Here is a 21,452-nt window from a genome sequence, read left to right as displayed (position 1 = left end):
TTGTCCTGAAATGACTGAAGTTCTGCTCCCTCTATGACCAGAAAAGATAGCCCACTTATCTGACTGCAAATTCAAATAATATAAAGTTTAATAAATAGTTGGGATTGGAGTTTTTTTTCTCAGCTTCAGAGTTGAGGCCAGGCTCCAGAGGCTGGCAGAGGGTTTCTCCCACTCCCGTCTACTCTCTATCAGTTCTGCTTAGTGTAATTCAGAATCTTAGCAGTAGACAGAAAGCAAACAAGAACAGTTCTGACCTTCAGAAATAAGTGGACCTGAATCTTCCGGTTGAACCAAGAAGAGGCACACCACACCAGACTGGGCTGAACAAGCTCCTCTCTCCTCCAACACCAGGAAGGAAGTCAAACCCCAGCAGGAAAGAAGTGCTAGTCACAAGACCCAACTGCTACTCCCAGCAGGAAGGAAGTGCTAGTCACAAGACCCAACTGCCACTCCCAGTTGCCCCTTCCCCCACCAACTGTTAGTCTAGTTTCCTTTGCACAAACCCAACTCTCTACCAAATTGTCCTTTTTCTTTTGAGTTTACCACCATCATTCCAGTGTCCTAAGTTTGGAACTTAAACCTTGCCCTCCCTCACCCTGATCCCATATATCTATTGGATCATAGCTGCCAAATCCCATAATTTCTACCTTCACATTTATCGCTTTCTATTCGCTGTCACAAAGCCCACACCTAAGTTTATACCTTTATCACTTTTACCCTGGACTTCTACAATCATCTCTTATTTGTTCTTGCTGCCTCCAGGCTCTCCCCTTTCCAATCCAATTATCCACAGAGCTGTCAAAAACTATTTTCCTTAATAAACATCAATAAATTTCAATGGTTACATATATATTGCCTCTAAAATAAACTACAAAGCCCTGTTTTGGTTTTTACTGTCCTTTATAATTTGACCGCCAAATATCCAAAAATGTAAGTTGCAAACTAGATTCAGATACTTACTAAGTATGTGTCCCTTCACTTATGTTTGCCTCAGTTTCCTCATCAGTACAATGAGGAGGTAGGACTCAAGGTTCTTACTAGTTCTAGATCTGTGATTCTGTAATAGGGGCAGTTAAGTGAGTAGAGAATACAAACTCCATGTGGAAGAGACTAGGGAATTTGCTTCTTCAAAGACACAATAATGTACAATGGAAACATTCTGCGTTACAATTTGGAGCATCCCCAGATATTCTAAAACTGTTCTTAGTTTGCTAACCATGAATGAGAAGAACTACTGTTTGGTTATATAGGTGGAACAGGGACTTTCAAATAGCAGTAGTCAACCATGGCCAGTCACTTTTTTCTGGCTCTTTCCAGACAAGTCAGCATTCTAGTAGGCAAAGGCTAAGCCCTTGGTGGGGAGAAAGGTCCAGGGCAATCCCTGCTGTTGTATCTACTTTGCTGTTTTAGATAAAAGAGATTCGAAATTGTTACAATATTGGGAACTCCAAAAGACCGGGGGAGAGAGCCATGAGAAGTCTTAAAACAGAGTATATGCCCAGATTCATCAGGAGTGAGTCAACAAATTACTGAGTGATTTGCCCTAAACAAGCCCTGCACCATTAGATATGAAGACCTCTGCCAATGTGGCTGTGCTATGTTTGTAAATGAACTTGGCGGGATGTACACTATGTATAGACTTCTTTAAGTTTGATCCCAGACTCCCTCGGGACCAAAGTGGTAGTGTAGGTCAGAATGTAATGCCAAGTCAGAGGAGAGTACCTAACTGTATTTCTGTTCTTGCTTTATCTTCAAAGTAAATGTTCCTTTATAAAAGCTAATTGATGTTAACTGGTTAAATAGGACTGGGATGTCAATCCTTGACAACTAAGCAATTAGGCTCTCACCAAAATGGGGGATTAAGTCAATAGTATTAGAGAATAATCAACCCAAATCTATACTCTCACTACAATCCTACCTTTCTAGTCTCATTATACATTATTGTTCTTTTCTAGTTCAGCCAAGTTGGATTTCTCTTTGAATTTCACACAGAGAACTCCATCTCCCATCACTTCATCTCTGCCTATGCCTGGAATGTGTCTTGTCACAGAATTCCTCCTAACCTTCAAGACTCAATTTAAGATCTATCTTCTACACACAGTTTTTGCTGATTCCCTCAACTCTTAATGCCTTCTCTCCTTAAATATCCTGTGACCCAAAAGCTCAGTGTACTTAAAAAAGAATGCTTACCTTTTGTCTTTGAATTGATACTAATTAAGTATTGGTTCTATGGCTTCAGAAGAGCAATAAGGGCTAGGTAATTGAGGTTAAGTGCCTTGCCCAGGGTCACACAGTTAGGAAGTATCTGAAGCCAGATTTTAACTCAGGTCTCCTGAGTCCAGGCCTGGTCTTCTCTCCACTGAGTCACCTAGCTGCCCCTCTCACTTTTAAATTTTAATAACTTCAGAGCTATAAATGCTACAACCTTAGCAAGAAAATCATTTGAAAGTTTATTACATTGCTTTTATACTTATTAAGTGTTGTGAATTTTTAAGAAAAAATGTTTAATTTTAATTTTAACTAGATGGGACATGTTGTCATTACAACAGTTTGAGAATGATACTTTCTTACAGAGGTGGCTCCGTTCAGAGAATCATCTTGCTTGGCCACTTCAGTCACCTTATTTAGTTCTACTACCCTTTTTCTTGTAGGGTAATATCAAAACTGTCATGTATGCATCAAAATCTCACTCTGGAAATGATCCTAAGGTTAAGATTGCAAATTTAATCCTTTCAGTCACTGAGTTGCAGCCAACAAAAGTTTTATAAAGTTGGAAAATTGATGAGTTTTGAACACAAGAAGACAGTGATGTGGAATTTTCATATTAGTATTAGAAAAATTTTAATTCTTTCAAATGATGTCTTTGTGAGACTATAGCATTTATATTTCTCAGGTATTCGGGCTTATAATTACACTAAGACTTTTGAGACACTTCATATTAAATACCTTTTACTTATTCTGTATAAAATTATATTTGCACACAGTGCCTTCCCCCAACTAAATGTAATTTCTTGGTGGAAGTGGGGTCTATTAGGACTTCTTTTTGTGTCCTTGTATCCCCAGTCTATAGTATAGTGCCTGTCATATGATAAGTGCTTAATGATCCATTATCATTCCATGATTATTTAACCATCCCACTACTGTTAAATATTTAGATTGCTTCCCTTTTAGTTTGTTTTTAGTTTGTTTTTGTTCTGGAGGTAAATTTTTGCAATTATATATAATGGCATTATGAAAACTTTAAACACAAATCATTTTCTTGTGGAGCCATGTCAAAATTCTCATATGTGCCTAAAAACTTTGTTCTTTGAATTGTCTTAAGGAAAAGCTTACAAATAAAATCCTTTATGTTTCCAGTAATGGAATTGATGATTGAAAAAGTATAATTATCTTAGTAACTTTTATTGCATATGGCATTGCTTCATGCTAAATAAATATTGATAATAAATTATATTAAACCATTATTTAAATAAATTATAGAATTAATAAAAATATTTAAATTATTAATAAAAATTAAATAAATATCTTTCTAACAAATCTGGGGAAAAGTTATATAAATGGAAAGTATACCTTTGAAAAATAGACTAACAACTGATGTTCTCTAAGTCTAAGATATTTTTCCAAGTCTCCTTTATATATCTTGTAAATCAATTCTCAACAATCCCACAACAAATGCAACATATATTAATAATATGAGATTTGGTATGATGACTATAGGAAGAATATGGAATCTGTATGTGAAATAAACTGGTATGAATGGGGTGGCAAAAGCCAAATATTCATAAAATGTACAGTTGGCTTAATCAAGTTGTTTTCCCCATCTTTCTACTTTTTAGTGCTATTTCTATCTAAGTTTGTATAACCCCTCTAGGAATATGATGTTACTGAGTCTAAGGGTGGTTGCTTTCCTATCTTTGATGGTGAAAAATTATTTATAAAAATATTTACAAATATTTTCCATTTTTGTTCTGTTTGTTGTCCTGTTTTCACTCTTGTATGCTTTCTGAATGCCTGTTCAATTGAGCCTCTCACCAAGTTTTCTTTACATTGCTTTTACCTCTCCTATTTTTCACTGTTTGATAGGGTTTTAAAAGGAAGTCCATACACTGATCTTATTCTTAAATAAACAATGGTTTGGGCACAATAGTGATTATGTGATATCCTAACCTACCTTTCAGTTTCTAGGACCCTCAAAAAAAAAAAAAGCACTAGGTCACCAAAGAAAAATTTTAAAGAGTAAGAGAATGTCTAATTTGTAACTACAAAACCATTTAGTTATAATAGAAATACACTGAGCTGAGTTAAGGAAGTTAGTGAATATTGTACCACTTCTCAATTACAGCATTGTTAAAACTCTCTGCTTCTCACAGGGGTTTAAATTACATTATGGGGTTTGTTTACTTGTTTGAAAGGAACTGAAACCTTAAAAACAAAACCTCAAAGAAACACAAGATTATAAACCTTGTGCTTTTCTGACTACCATAAATATGATCTCAAATTGACTCAGAGACTACATCTAAGTACTTGGCATCTAAAGCATTCCCAAACTATTAAAAGCACCTAAAAGACTGAATTCAAATTGTTTGACAATTCTGAAAGGAATTAAGAGCATATGTATGTGTGTGTGTGTGTGTGTGTGTTTATATATGTTTATATATATATATATATATATATATATATATATATATATATAACCCTTTGAAAAGTCAGTTTAAAGTGGCTCAGCCAACATAGCTGGAAGCTCATTAAAATACTGTCAACCATAAAGAATTCATATTTAAATTATATTCACAAGTATTAGTGCTGGAGGCATAAGAAGTGAAGTCCAAGTCAAGTAAAAACATCCCCAAGAGAACTTAAGAGGAGTTTTAAATACAAAGAATATTTTATGAAGTGCTTTGAAAAATCCTTGATTTAAATTTAAGTTGCATTATTAATCCTTATATGTGAAATGGGATATTCATCATCTATTGGCTAAAGAACTTATCACAGCTCCTGTCTCTTTTTAACAATTTGCTGCAGAAGCCATCTGTTATCTACTTTAAAATAACTAATAAAATTCTAAACATATCTTTTCAAACACTCAGAATTATATACTGCTAAATACAAAGTGGATCTCAAGTGATTATGTGACTCAACTAATTCATTTTACAGATGTTGAAAAAGAGAACTGGAAAAAAGAAATAATTTGTTCAAGTTCACCCAGCAAATTATGGCAAGATCACGATTTGGCTTATTTCACTTGAATATAGTTGGGAAATGCCAACAAAAGGTAATATCCCTTGATGAAGATATTAATATTGATAGAAATTCTTGAATGCCTCCATCCAAAGTACTGGTTCCACTTCAACAATTTGATAGTACGCCATGTCTGGAATGATTTACTGATCCTCCTACCTGATGCTAGGAAGATGGGATTTTGAAAAAGGAAGTGAGTCATGTCTGTATCTGAGGTAAGTAAATTCCTACAGTCTCAGAGATTTCTAGCAGTCTCACTAATAGCAGAGGACACTCCTCTTCAAAATATGTCATCCCAGTTTCAAAATAGCTTATTAATATTAAAATGAATAGATTGTTATTGGCCATCAGAAAACCCATTTTCAGAAGGGAAACTTACTTAGACTGCTTAACTGTCGTATAATAGCTGCCAGAGTGCTATTGGTCACACATTCCAGTTCACTGGAAATCCCTTCTGGTAGTGCTCCTCGGCAGAGATGCCTTGGTTCAATGTTCCGCTTGACTAAAGGCATGGCTTACGATCTGTAATTTTAAAAGACATTTATGAAAAACACATACATTCACATCTTAACAATCTAGAAATTCTGATATACAGGAAGATGATTAACTTCCTAGAGATAAATGTTACTGTATCTAGCCCATAGTGCTAGCCCAGGTCTACATCAACAATCTGATGGCATTTAGATTAAAAAAAAAAAATGCTTACATAGTGAATTACATTCAACAAGTGCCATAAATTAGCAAAAGCTGATACTCACAAAAATTTTGTGAGGAAATAAGTTGATTGATATATGTGGAGAAAGATGAGAAAGGGGAGAAAAAAAGGAAAGGAAAAAAGAGGGGCAAACAAAAAAAGGAGAGATGGAAAGACAGAGAGATAGAAAGACAAAGAAAAAAAAGAAAGAGACAAAAAGAGAACAACAGACAGAGAAAGAAAGATCTATAGTGGGTGAGTCAGAATACAAAATTAAGATTTCTCATTTAAAATCCAATGCTCTTTGTCCAAGATCATATTGGTGATGACTATATTGTCATTGGCATTCCTAGGAAGAAGGCAAAGATCAAAGTGCACAAACAGAAGTGGTCAAGTAATTTTAAGATGTAAAAGAATGAGGTAAATAATTTATCTTCAGTGAATGAACTTCAACAGTATAAGTTTACCTAGCCACATCCTAAAAGGGACTAGAAGGGTAGAAGAGAACAAGCATTTATTAAGTGATTACTATGCACTATGCTAAGCAGGAAACAAATATTACCTCATTTGATCCTCACAACAACTTTATGCTTCCATTGCTTTCATTATTATTCACATTTTAAAGTTAAGGAAAATGGGGTAGATAAAAGATAAATGGCTTACCAAAGGTCATACAATTAGGAAGAATCTGAGGTCATATATGCACTCAGGTCTACCTGACTCCAGGGCCATGCTCTCTACCCATTGCACCACCTACTTGACTATCTCAAAAACTATTTGCAGTTTTGTGTCTCATTTGTTAAGGCTGAATTTTGTTCATTTTTTTTACATTAAATTTAGTTGAATCTTATTTTGATAAATAAAAATGTTATTTATGATTAAGTGATAAATGTTTACCTTAAAAAAACAATAAGTAGTCTTTGGGCACCTACTCTGATGAAGTATTCTTAACTTTTCTTGGGTTAAGGACCTCTTGGACAATCTGGTGAAATCTATGGATGCCGTCTTAGAGCAATATTTTAAAATCAAGGAAAAAAATAAAATACATGGTTTTACAAAGAAAATCCAAGATTAGTGAAAATAAAGATGTAATTTTTTTCTCATCCAAGTTTATAAACTCCCTGAAATCTTTCCATCCATCTGAAATCTAACTGTCCCTAGCCTAAGAAATGTGCTGCCCACACAGAGATGTCTTGCAGATGCTGAATTTCTAGTCCTAGAGCCACAGTTAACAGTTTTTGTGACCTTCAGCTACTTCCAAGATCCAAAATAGTTACAGCATTAGCCCATATCCAACAAATATTTTGGCTATGAGGATGAAAGAACAGGAACAAAAAGCTGGTTTGAAAAAATATTACATTTATTGTTAAAAATGTGGCTAATTCAAAATTATTTGTACAAGTGGAAGGGCAAACAGTCAGGTAGATAATCTATTACAGAGCTTCATGAGTTAAAAGTGCTACAGGATAATCTAAAACTTACATACACATGTGTAAACACTTATATGTAGTATTTTTTTCAGCAGCCTTACCTTTCTAAATTATATTGAATTTAATCAATTAATAAATCAATAAACATCTAATAAGAACCTACACTCTCTGGCAGGCCCTATGCTCTGTACTGGGCATGAAAATAATGGGAAGGGAAGAAGTTTTTATTAAATATTTCTCATGTGCCAGGCACGTGCTAATTGGTTTACAAACATTATCTCATTTTTTCAGATACAACAAATGAAGCCATCCCTTCAGTAAGGAAATGGACCTAGTAACAAGATTGTACCCTTCCTTAGGTTAGCTTCTTGAATATTAGCCCTGCTAAGTTTGAAGTTTCTCATCAGTAAGGAACACAGTGGTTACTGGATTCTCTAGCTATGGCAATTCATGTAAAAAAATACCAAATGACCCTGAGCCTAGAGTTATTCCCATTTTCTTTTGCAGTTCCAATGACAGAGTAGCATAAAAAAAATCAGAGATGTCCAAGAAACACAAAATTCAGTCAGTCTATAAACATTAACTATTGGTTCTCTGAATATTAATTCCTTGACCAATGCTTACATCTTACCAGAGGAGCTAAATGCTATTAATCTTCACAGTTTCACTGTAAATGAAAACAGAACACAAAAGGTAATTATTACTAAATGCAAGGATTCACATACAGCTTTATCATGGGGAGTAAATAAATAAAGGAGATGGCAGAGAGTATTTTAGCTTTCATCCAAATGTAATAAAAACCACCATTTGATGGGACATACATTTGTGTGATATTATAGCACTCAGGACAGGCATTTTCAAAAACATCATCATGAAGATAATTACAGGCCATACCTATATCTGTTGTAGAGGGTGAGGAGGCAGAGAAATTCTGTAAAAAATCTGATATTCCTCAAATGTTCCTGTGATCTCATCAATTTGAATATTTCTTTCAATGATGCAGATTGCAAACTTATTTGTGCTTGCCCATATCTTGGTTATTGTCCATTAGTTCACTTCCTAGAGGTCACTCAACATACCAGTAAAACTTCCCTTCTTTCTCTGATTCTCTGTCTTATCACTCTTTATCCTTGCCATCTCCCACTAACATATATTTTCCTAATGACATCATTTATTCCTTTTCTTCTTTGAAGGTCATATATGGTAGTATGCATACTAGATGACCTCTGAGGTTCCCTCTAGCTCTGAATCTATGATATTGTTATCCTATTGCACCACCATCTTTACACTCAACCAAATTTATAACCTTGGAGTCAGCCCTCACTCTTCATAATCCCCCATTCTCCTTGTCCAAGCCATTGCCCTTATTCAATTCTGTCATTTCCATCTCCACACAATCCCTTTCTCTCTACACATAAAGCCAACTCTCTTAGTACCCATCATCTTTTCCTGGAACCATTACATGAGCTCCCTAATTGCTCTCCTGGTTTCTAATCTCTCTATTTTCCAAAAGATCTTTCACTTAGCTGTCAAAATAATTTTTTAAACCATGGCTGAACATGGTATTCAAATGTCCAATAATCTATAATGGTTCATTGTTGTATCAAAGATAAATTTCACACTTCCCAGCTTTTCATTTAAAAGTTTTCTCAATTTGTCTCTACTTTACCATTACAGAATTATTTCACACAATTTCTCTTCATATACTCTATATTACTGACAAACTGACCTATTTGCTATTCTAAAGTTGGCATTTCTTTGTATAATCTGTCTTCCATGCCTGAAATATATTCTCTTCTCTACTCAGCTTCTTAAAGTTTTGTTTTGTTTTGGTTTGGTTTTTTCCCAAAACTTAGGTCTGGTGTCATCTCCCAAGTAAGGTTCTTCTAATATGTTCTGTATTTAGTTATCTGTAGGAATAAAAATTGTTCCTCTGCTCTCAGTAGAATTCAAGTTTATTTTTTGCTTGTTTTTTTTTAATGTAATTAATTTAGAATATTTTCCTACGGTTACATGATTCATGTTCTTTCCCTCCCCTCTTCCTTCCCCCCGCCCTCAGAATTCAAGTTTACTGAAGGGAAGAACTTTTTAAAAAATCTATAACCCTATGTTTTTTAATAAATGTTCCTTAATTTTTTAATAACTTAATTAATGCTCATTGTAATAAACTAAATAATAACATGGTTAAAGTCAATTAAGTATCTATTTTATAAGAGCATTGTTTTTCCTTTTAGAATTTGTAGAGGTTTTGTTTTTTTATGATTCATAAGATCAAGTATGAAAAGCTGTCTTCTCTTTTTCTCAATAAATTACTCTAGTAGGCACAGAATTTTAGACTGTGAACCCTTGTGGGTATGTTTTTTGTTAATAATTATGCCACTTTCTCAAAGAAAAGCATTTTTCAAAAGGAAAAGCTGATCCAACATATCTCTGCTTTAGTTTTTTCCCTGAGTTTATTCAAAATTCTATACAATATCAGAAAAAAAATCAATCTACTGGGAAACAATAAGTAACAGCTCTCAAAGCATTTGACACTTAATTGGGAAGCTGAGAAAGCAATTAACAGGTTAACTAGGGACCTTTAAGAAGGAACTAGGATAGCTCTTTCACAAAACTAAGAAAGGCAGGCATAAAAATATGCCCTGACCGAACACTTATTTTTATCTTCCCTGTGCTTGGACATTGTTAGGAACCTTTCAAGGTATAGAGAAGATGGCAAGATTCTGGGAATTAGGTCCTGGGGTAAAGGAGGGGAAGAGAGATAGCCAAGGTGGCAAGAGAGTGGATATATATTTACATATTCTTGAAACATTTAATTTTAGTTCTTCAAGGACTTTCTCATTATGAATACACCCCTCTCCCTTTCAATGCAGCTTACAAACAACTACTTTATTAAGTCTTTTATAAATTATCTTCATGAGTTGTGCTCTTAAAAAAAAAAAGTTTTAAAAAAAACACCTTGTAACTAACCTCCTGGAAAGGAGCCTTTAATACTAACCTTTACTTTCTAGCATAACCTGCACTATCAGTAGCCTCTATTCAGAGCCTTTCCTAATTGGTAGAGACTGGTGAACTTTTGCTGTACTCACATAGCTTTGATTACATCCAGAGTCACTTCTGTGCCAGGTGAAGGCATTTTAGTGAGACTCTAAGATAACCATTATGTCCCTATCCCAGTAACCTGGATGAAATCTAGGAGCTCATTGATATACACACTAGCCTCATTAATGCAGATTACAACCCAACCATGTCTTAATTTCCTTTGTCTCTTAGCTATGTCCATAGGCAACCTGCCATAGGCTGGGTAGCTTTCTCTACTAAGGGGGCATTTGGGCCATTCATTAGTTATCTCTTGCTCTTACTGCATGACAAACCATCTCATTTTTAAGTCATTCCTTTCTCCGATTAGATATCTATTACTTTTCTGGCTGAAGTCTATAGACAAACACATGCAAACATGTATACACGTACACACACACACGCACACACACACACTCTAAAAGCTCATCTTCTTAGCCTCAGATTTCTTCCAGTAATGTTGTATGGCTGTGAAAAAATACAATATCATAGTCTATGAAGAATTGCAAATTTATTAAAAGTGTAATGGAGAAGTTCATAGTGGATGAGAATGGGCAGCTACATATTACCGAGGAACAAATGATCAAAAAATGACTTGATACTTAATATAGTTATAGACACAAATATGAGCAGGTAAATGGACAGGTAGGCTGTGGAGTGGGATGAGGAGGGTGGATTCTAGTAAGTTTACAGACAAATGTTTTGGGACACTAAATGCAGAAAACTGTAGTTATGATCATAGAGGAAAAGACTGTACTAAATAATCCATATCCAGCTTTCCTTTCTCTCTAAAAACTTTTATTTCAGTGCCATAATATCAAGAGCCCTGTTGATGATGATGATGATGATGATGATGGCAAAGTGGTGTAGTAGATGGAAAGCTGGCTTGTGAAGTATGAAGATCTGAATTCAGTCTTGTCTCTAGAACATACTAAGCACATTGGTCACCCTCCCAGAGTTCTGGGCAACTCTCTCAAACTATAAAATTCAGAGAAGATTCTGCTTCCCTGTTAGTTAGTAGATTGATTAGTTAGTTAGTTAGTTAGTTAGTTAGTAGAAGTTTTCTCATCTAGGAGTTTCCTTATTCCAGTGGTATCATGAGTCTGGTCTCTGTCTCAAATGATAACATTTAGCATTTATATCATAACATGTTTACAAATTTGCAAAGTACATTGGCTCATTTGAAGAACTCTAAAAGACATTTCATAGGAAACCCATCTTGAGAGACTTCTATGAGATATTGATTGCTGATGAATTCAGCCATTTGTTCTTTGTAATAATTGCTAGTATTTCTATAGAGCCTACTAGGCATCAGGCACTATGGTAAGCACTTTATAATTATTCTCATTTGATCCTTACAACAACCCTGCAAAGGAGATAATGTTATCCCCACTTTACAGATGAGGGAACGGAGGTTGATATGCTCAGTATCACAAAGCTAGTGTCTGAGGTTAGATTTGAACACAGGTGTTCTTGATTCCTGGCTCAGAGCTCTATCCAATGAGACTCTCTTCTTTAACCATAGAAATTTTTTGCTCTGCTTTTCTACTCTGCTCATAAACCTTTAGCATTTACTTTATGCCCTTTTCTACAATTATTCTCATTTGCTGTCCTCAGGTTTTTAAAATCCCACTTAACACTTTTTCTGGTTGTCATAGAGTTGATCCTTGTGGGTTTTCAATATTTTTCTCACCTGTATTTCCCAGTTTGTCACATATTTTAACAGTGGCTTGTTTTCTCCATTTTCAAATATGGAATTCTTACTGTTTTGTTAGCACACCATTCTACCCTACATCATCTCATCAAGAAAAAAAAATATGAGGTTGCAATTCTGTAAGTCTTTCCAGTGATCTTTATAAATTATATATTTTACTGCTTCCTTAGTTTTTTGTCTGCTTTTGCTCCCTTCTTTTCATATACATTAATTAAGAAATGTCTTCACCATTTCTTGGTATTGGATGAGGCATTTCCTTTTACCATTTTAAAGATTCATCTGAGGTTAGAAGAGTGGTCAGAAGTATTCCGCTTCTTTAATTATTCTCACATGCCTATGGTTGGGTTTTAAGTGCATTAGGAAGAGAGCAAGGCAACATGAGGTAAAGTTTGTTTTAGAAACACAAGACAAAATGGAACTGAATATTTGTACATATACAGATACTAGTTATTATGACTTTAGGTCTTATAAACATTTAATCCTATGGAAACTATATTTTAAGAACAGGATACCAAAAAAATTATTTAAAAGACAAGAATGTAGTACTAATTAAAGATTTGGGGCTGATAATCTTGGAATTGTTTAATTCTTTGCAGAATAAAATTTTGGTACACCAATATATGCTCCATGCTTGCCCTTTCACCAATATGTTTCCTCAAAGAGCAATGTTGCAAAATATCTACCTTACTGTTCCCTTCCACTTGTACAAATAATTTGGAATTAACCATACTTTTGACAATAAATACGATTTTGTGAATCCATGGGGCTGTTTCAAACCACCTTTATACACCTTTACAGTCACAATATTTAAGGGATATGGGCTGATGATATAGCTGTTTTAGATCTGAGGAAATTTAGGTAAAAAGGAGGGAAAGAAGTAGCTGAAGGTCCTGAAAATTGTTACTTGTGACTTCAGGACTAGAAACTTAATATCCTAAAGATACCTCTAGCCAATATTTCAGTATCTTGAATTCATTTAGTATGCAGTTTCTGTCTACTTTGTATTTTCCCTAGATATAAAGAGACCCAAAAATGATCTTGATGATAAGCCATTTGATAAGTTTTCCCAGAGGATAGCACTTTATCCTCAAAACCCCATTACAGTATAGCCTTCCAGATAATTGCACAATATGTATAAACTATCTTTCCCTAAATTATTGGTGAGAATGTCATATGAAGAAAAAAAATCAAAAATGTAATGAAATCCAGATAGATTATGGCTACTGTGAGCGATTTATTTACATGGTCTGTCTATTCTGATAAAGGTACTAATTTGCTCCATTTGTTCTTCAAAAAGGTAGTACTTTTCACTTTAACACTGTTTAATCACAGTCCCATGATTTGTTTTACTATAATATCCAAGTAAGCTAACTAGCCTACAGTTTCAAAAGTGATCATGTTAATTACTTTTCTCTACTGAAGAAAAACTAAGATAGAGGCAGATTATCTTCTTTTAAAAAATCTTCTATATACTTCTTGAAGTTCTAAAAAAAAACACAATTCTATTCAACAAGTATTTTCAGAGTGCTCTTTGAGTCATCAACAAATATTTATTATGTACTTAATATGTGCCAAGCAGTATGTGAGGTGCTAAAATAATAGTAATTATGATAACTAGGATTTATAGAGTGCTTTAAGGTTTGCAAAGAACTTTACAAATATTATGATCATTTGATCATCCAATAACCCTAGGAGGTAGGTATTATCATTATTATTATCTCCATTTCACAGATGAGGAAACTAAGACATAGAGAAGTGACTTGCGCAGGGTTCCACAACTAATAAATGTCTGAAATGGATTTGAACTTGTCTTCCTGATGCCAGACTCATTGTTTATTCACTTTCCCATCCATCTAGCTGATTCTGAAGTAATGGAGATAAAATGAAAACCAATAACCAATAACTATTCTCAAGGAAATTATATTCTAATGGCGAGAGAAACATGAAAATAATTAGGCATTTACAAGATACATACAAAGTTAATGGAAGCTCATCTCAAAGGGGAAGGCACTAGTCGCTGATGGGGAAAGGGAAGATAGGAAATAATTCCGGTACAAGATGGGATTTTAGCTAAGTCTTAAAAGAAGTTAGGAACCAACAATTCCCAATAGGTCAAAGGCTATGAACCAGCAGCTTTCAAAGAAAGAAATCCATACTATCAATAATCTTATGAGAAAAATGCTCAAAATGACTAGTAATTAGTGAATATTTTAAAGCCATTTTGAAGATCCACCTTGGACTATAAGCCTGGGCAAGAAGACAAATGTTAGGATTGTGGGAAAATAGATACACCACAACACTGTTGAAGGACCTGTGAATATTTAGTGGATATGGGCTGTTATAATTATTTTAGATCTGGGGAAATTTAGGAAAGCAATTTGGAATTATACCTAAAACGTTAGAACATTATACCTATCTTTTAACCTGTCTAGACTATTAATAAGCCTGTACTCCACTATTGTGCTCAAAAGAATAATAAACTGGAGGAATTCCATGCAAACTGGAATGACCTCCAGGAATTGATGCAGAATGAAAGAATCAGAACCAGGAGAACATTGTACAGAGAGACTGATATATTATGTCACAATCTAATGTAATGGACTTCTCTACTAGCAGTAATGCAATGATCCAGAACAATTCTGAGGGGCTGACAAGAAAGAAGGTTATCCTCATCCAAAGGAAGAACTATGGGAGTAGAAACACAGAAGAAAAACAACTGCTAGATCACATGGGAGGATGGGGATATGATTGGGGATGTAGACTAAATGATCACCCTAATGCAAATATTAATAATATGGAAATTGTTCTTGATCAATAACACATGTAAAACCCAGTGGAATTGTGTGTCAGCTATGGGGGGGGGGGGAGAAAAGGGAAAGAACAGGAATCTTGTAACCATGGAAAAATATTCTAAATTAATTAAGTAAAATTTTTCAAAAATTAGCCTGTACTCCAAAGAAATAAAAGAAATAGGATAAGGAACTATACTAACAAAATTTATTTATAGCAGCTTTTTCTGTGGTGACCAAAAATTGGAAAATAAAGGAATCTCCTATTGAGGAAGGGTTAAACAAAGTTGGCATACATGTGTTATCATAATACATGATAAAAGGAAACTGAGAAGACCTTTATGAACTGATGCAGAATGAAGTGAGGAGAACTAGAACAATTTATACACAAAGGAAAAACCTTTAGAGGTTTTTAGTAATTTGTTCAATTCAGTGGGTCCAAAAGAATGAAGATGAAATATGGCACTCACTTGGCAGATAAAAATAATAAACTAAGAATACAAAAAGAGACATACATTTCAGATGAGGCTAATGTGGGGATTTTTGTTGAACCATGCAACTATGTATGAAAGGATTTTGTGTGTATGTGTGTGTGTGTTTAATGTTTTCTGGTGATGAGGGAAGTGGCAGAGACTAATAAAAATGTTATTAATTAAAAAAAGAAAGGAATGTACATGAGAGATATTGTAAAGATAGATACAAGATTTGGCAACAGATTGGAAATGTAGGGTGAATGGAAAGAATTAAGGGTGACACCAAAGTTGCAAACCTAGATTCCTAGGATGATAATGACCCATCAATAACTGATTGACTAAATAAGAGATTTGTTTCAGAAGACTAAAGGGTTTAGGAAGAAGTCTGTAAATCTTGAAATTTCTCAGACTTATGAATGTTAAAAATTTCCCCATCGGGGAATTCTCAATTGGAACAATTCCCTACTAGGAACATTCCCCATTTTGACTGTAAGAACTCGCCAGGATCAGAAATGGGAGGACCTCTACTCCACCCGTACTTAAGACTGCTTTAGGGGAGAAAACTCCTTGCTAAACAATGAAAATACTTGGACCCATGCTTATGATGAGGCAGGGAGTTCTTTGAGCCATGCCTGTTTTTAAAATTGATACAATGGGATGCTAGGTACCTATAAAGGTCACGCAACTTGTAAACTTGCCAGGAGCAATGAGGTGAAAACTTACTTAGAGGTTTTCTCTTGAGGGGATTAGTCGACTCAGCTGTGTTTTCTCTGGTTCAGACTTACTGGGGGGATTAGTCGACCCAGCAGTGTTTTTGCTGATTCAAACTTACTAAAGGGATTAAGTCGACCCAGCAGTGTTTTTAGAATGGGTTGTCCTTTGGAAAACGTCTACAGTGATTGGTAGATGTAAGGACTTAGGGAAAGTGACATAGGAGAAAAACCCCTATATAAGAAAAAGCAGAATCTCTTGAGATAAAAATCCTTTTGGAGAAATCTCTGATGAGGATCGCTTGAGAAGAATCTCTTGAGAGAGGCTCTGGAGAAGGGAAGCTCTTGGAGGACAATCTCTAAGGAGGTCTTGCTGGAGATCCTCTGAGGGGACTCTGTCCCTCTGGAGGCTCTGGAGAGAGGCCCTTTGAAACAGTCTCTGGCTGGATCTCTCTTTGAGGAGGACTCTGGCTGGAACTCTCTCTGGTGAAGTCAGCTGAGATGGAGCTGGCCTGGTATCACTAGAATCCTTGCTTAGACAGACCTTGTGGTGAGTGATAAAAGACTGACTAACTGATCTCTCTCTCTTAAGACTCAGGTCTAGGCCATGTTGGCTTAAGGCCCTTCATACTTATTCCTTTCTTACTCTTTCTCTCTTTTCTTTAATTCCTCATTGTATTTTTAATTAAATTCTCTTTAAAACCCAGTTGACTTGGGCATATTCATAATTGGGAATATATTCCCTGGTGACCACCTTATATTTAATTTAAAACCAAGACACTATAGTGAAACATATTTTCTGCAATTAAATTTACTCAACCACTCTTATATCTACTATAATTTACAACTTCCACTCTTTTACTCACTACAGTTTATAGACCCTAACCATTTTAACTGCCACAGTTTATGGCAGACAACAATTTTAACTCTTACAGTTTAAGGGCTTCAACTATTTTAAATGTTACAAGTCCCAATTTGGACATGTCAAGTTTTAGATACTTCTCCCAGTAAAATGTAAACTCTTTGAAGGCAGGGACTACATTTCCATCTTGCATTCACAGTTCTGGAAAACTCCTACAAGATACTTGTTGTTGTCATTCTCATTCCCTGTCTGTAAAGTCTTACAAGAGGAAGTCTAGAAATTGTCTACTACAAGTGTATGCATCAACTCAATTTCCAAGGCTGTGGAGCAATCTCTTTATTAATCTACTAATTCAAACTTTTCTTAAAAGCTATTCAAAACCTCCTTTCAAGCTTCATCTCATCAATCCCTCAACAAATGACCATGCTTCCTATTTGGCTGAAGAAACAGCTTAGCCAGAGGGGAATTCACAATTCTTCTACTCCATATTTTCAAGTGTGTCATTAACCACATTTTGTCCTTTTCTTTGGTGTCAGATGAGGCAGTGTAATTCTTTGCTGACACTACCAGTCAACCTATGCCCTGAAGTCCATCACTTCAGAAACTTTATAAAATAATAACAATAGCATTTATATAATGCATTAAGGTTTGCCAAATTCTTTATATAAATTATTTTGTTCTATCCTCACAACAACCCTGGGAAGAAGGTGCTATTATTATTCCCATTTTATAGATAATGAGGTAGACAAGAGGTTAAGTGACTTGCCCAGGGTCTCTAAGCTAATAATTACCTAAGGCTGAATTCTGACTTCAAATAAAGCACCTTTTATCATTTAACTTCTCCCTCTCTACAGATTTCTTTTTTTTCCTGTCTAAAAACATATTCCTATTTCCCCTATGTTAAAGATTTTTTCCTTGAACCTGCTGCTGTTCAAATCTTCTTTCTCTTCCCCTTTACTGCTAATCCACAAGAAAGAACAGTCTACAAAATATGCCTCTATTCCATTATTACCTATTCACTCTCAAATCTGGTTTCTGTTCCTACCATTTTACTCAAATTGTTTTCTCCATAGTTACCAGTGACCTCCTAATTGACAAATTTAATGGCTTTTTTCTTAGTCCCTATTTTCCTGGATCTTTTTAAAACATTTGGTATTAACCTCTCTGCATTTCCTGAGTATTCTCTCTCCCCTTAGCTTTTGTGACACTGTTCTTTCCTGTTCCTCCCACCTCTCTGACCATTCTTTGTCAGTTTCCTTGTCTGGCTTCCTTAAGTGTGGTCATTAGCCAAACCTCTTTCCCTGACCTTCTTCTTTCCTCTATATTTTCTCTTTGGCAATCTCATCTACACCCACACTTTCAATTATCAGCTAAGCAGATGACTCACAGATCTGTTTCTGCAGCTCTGACCTCTTGTTCCACATTTCCAACTGCCTACCTGATATGTCTACTGGGATATCACACAGGACACCTCAAACCCAATTTTCAAAACAGAATCCATCATTATTGTGCCTCCATTATCTTCCCCTCTTCCTAACTTCTTTTCTGCTGAATATCACTATTCTACAGGTTCTTCAAGTTCAAAATGACAGTGATTTTTGTCATTATTCTTCATTGTTCCCCCTTGCCAATATCTCATCAATTATCAAGTCCCATTCATTCTCCAAAATATCTCTCATTATCATCAGTTTCCTCGTTATCTCTTTCCTGGAATTTATAATAGTTTGATAACAGGTTTACCTGTCTATAGTGTCTCTTTGCCAAAGACAATGCCTCCTACCTTTAACTATTGAAATTTCTAATAATAACAATAATTTATATAGTGCTTTAATTTTTGTGAAGTACTAAACATGTTCTACATCCTTTAAGATTTCTTTATAAAGAAAATATAGACTCTTTCAGCTTGGTCTTCAATAACTTGTCCATAGTGGCTTCAATTTACCTTTGAAACAGCATATTTCACAGTGATCCCTTTTTGTATACTCTACACTCTGGCCAAAGTTATTCTAATCATTGTTCCCCAAACTCATGCCATATTCCAACCTACCTTCATGCCTTTACATAATCTAGCCTTCAACCTGGAACAGATTTCCCCATTCTTCTATTCCCACTCCCCAGCATCCTTCTCTTGCTTCCAGAACTAGCTCAGATATTGCTGACTCCTCCAAGAAGCCTTCCCTGAACACTATAGCTAGCAATGATTCTCTCTTGCTCCTTGAATCTTTCAGATTACTTGGTTTGGCCTCTATTACACACATCTCTTTCTGAACTGTATGATAGTTATTTCTGCATTTGTCTCTCCTCTGTTGAAAGAAGGGGCTGCTTTTTTTTTTCATTTTTGTATTCCCAGCATTTAGCACATAGCAGGTGCTTAACAAACATTCCATCTCATTAGTTGTTCAGTTGTAAACATTTGTGCCAGTGTCTTTTTAGAACTCTGCCCATTTGGTATTGCAGTTATTCCATTTCAGCTCATCATACAGCAGCTGCTTGCACAGATTGCTTTTAGTCATTCAGTGTTATTCTCTTCTAGTCAAAAAGACTGGAATTTCAATGATAACAGACATGATACATTCCTGGAAATGTTTAAGAAGACTTTTCTAGATCCCTCCTTATGTAGAGTTGGTAATATAGTCCCAAACTTCTGTTAAACGTGTATAGATAAAATATAATGTGGAATAACCACAGCATTTAACATTGTAATAATATACATTAAACTTGTCAGAAATCCCTGCTAAGTCAAGCCACAGAGGCTACCACAATTTTCATTCCAGAACTCCTGGAAACCAAGATGAGATTAGTTGAACAGACAAAGCCTAACCAGATATTCTAATGAAGCAACCCTAAGGATGTCCTCCCTAGGAGCATTTGGTGCTGAAATGTAAACAAAGTCCTTAATTCCCTATCCAGTTAGGATATCCTGCCCTCCACAGGAACATAATTAGTTTCTTCTTATTCTCTTGCTTGTACATTCTGCCCTCTAGTTCATTTCCTGTTCAAGAGTCCATCCTCCTCTTTTCCAGCTTGGACATCCCCTGTTCCTAAGCTGATCATGAGCCACATCCCCTTTTCTCTCTTAGAATCAATATGAAGTATCTGTTCCAAGGCAGAAGAGTGGTAAGGGCTAGACAACTGGAGATAAGTGACTTGACCAGGGTCAGGGTCACAAAAATAAGAACTATCTGAAGCCATATTTGAACCCAGGCCATACTACCTCTATCTTTTCAGACATCTAGCTAACATAAGTGGGAAAAGGGGGTTAATTTATATAAAGGTTGGACTGGATTTTTAAGACTGTGATCGCCAGGAATTTAATTTATTCCAAAGCGGTTTATTTATAATTTATTCACAAATATATAGAAAGAGTGAAGTAAGAAAATCAGAGAGAGGATAAGGTAAGATATCTAAGACTCTCTCAAAAGGTAAATCTCTCCTGAGGTTAGTTTGTTTTTGTTTTTTCCAGGAAATCCAGCAGTTAAGAGTCAGCTGTTCATGCACCAGTTGTCATTTCAAAGGAAGAGATTTTAAAACAGTCTCACCAGGAACAGGGTCGCAGGTCCAATCTCCACTCCAAAGAATGAAGAACTATATGCTCATAGGAAATGACAGCTCCTTTTAAAGATGCTTCTTTTGCATCACTTCCTGTGTCTTCCCCAAATTTTAAGTCTACCAATCACAGTTGAAGTTTTGCTTTAAGAATGCCCAGGGGCAATTAGTTTAATTCTGATTCATCAACCACTATTAAGTGGGATGTTTACACTTTTGGTGATTAGAGATAAAAATGGGAAGATCTCCTTACTCAACTTTTAAGCAGGGTATTTACACTTTTGGTGATTAGAATCTTAAAAAAAAAAGGCAGGAGTTATAATTTTAATCTTCATAATCAGGGGAGAGTTCATTTTAATCTTCACACTACCCAGTGCTAAATTTTAAAAGCCCTGGTCACAACCTCATTAGCCTGCAGTCTTCTCTGATGATAGGTCCTACAAGCATGCTTAATATTTCTTTTTCAATAAACCCCTCTTATTTTAAGACAGATTTATCTCCAAAAATTATCTCCCAAGTTAATATTTCAGATATGAAGATGTTAACTGAGATGAAACAGCCACTGAGTGTCAGATTCCTAATTTAAAGCCAAGGCTCCTATCCTAAATCTAGAACTTTTTTCACTCATTTTGGTGTCTCTCAAATACAAATATTCTATACAATGATAAAATAAATTTTAAAGTTTGGGTTTTTTCCCCGTAGGAAAAAAAATGTTACCCCAATCTATCTATCATTAAGATCTCTATGACCTACACACATTACGGAATGACTTATTGGGTAGTAGTATATAGACAGAGGTCGTAGAAATCTCTCCTCAATAGCAATAGCTATGTACTTTTTTGATTCCTATAACACTGCTGAAGGATATCATCCAATTTAGAGTATATAGCTTACAGTATTAGGTCATGGACATTGCCA

At 35.2% G+C, this 21,452-nt stretch overlaps 1 protein-coding gene across 2 annotated transcripts in view; it reads right to left on the bottom strand.

The window, feature by feature from the left end:
- Window positions 1–21,452, bottom strand: part of WASF3 (WASP family member 3) — a 200,922-nt gene that overhangs the window by 62,216 nt on the left and 117,254 nt on the right. For both annotated transcript variants that reach the window (XM_001366878.4, XM_007495251.3), the window contains exon 3: window positions 5,618–5,760. In XM_001366878.4, the coding sequence (XP_001366915.2) occupies window positions 5,618–5,750 (133 nt within the window). In that variant the 5' untranslated portion in view covers window positions 5,751–5,760. The remainder of the gene's footprint in view (window positions 1–5,617; window positions 5,761–21,452) is intronic.

Source organism: Monodelphis domestica, chromosome 4 (genome assembly GCF_027887165.1).
Source record: "Monodelphis domestica isolate mMonDom1 chromosome 4, mMonDom1.pri, whole genome shotgun sequence".
In the NCBI taxonomy this organism is placed as follows: Eukaryota; Metazoa; Chordata; class Mammalia; order Didelphimorphia; family Didelphidae; genus Monodelphis; species Monodelphis domestica.
The sequence above is the reverse complement of the archived record's forward strand: the minus strand, read 5'-3'. Positions and strand labels throughout refer to the sequence as shown.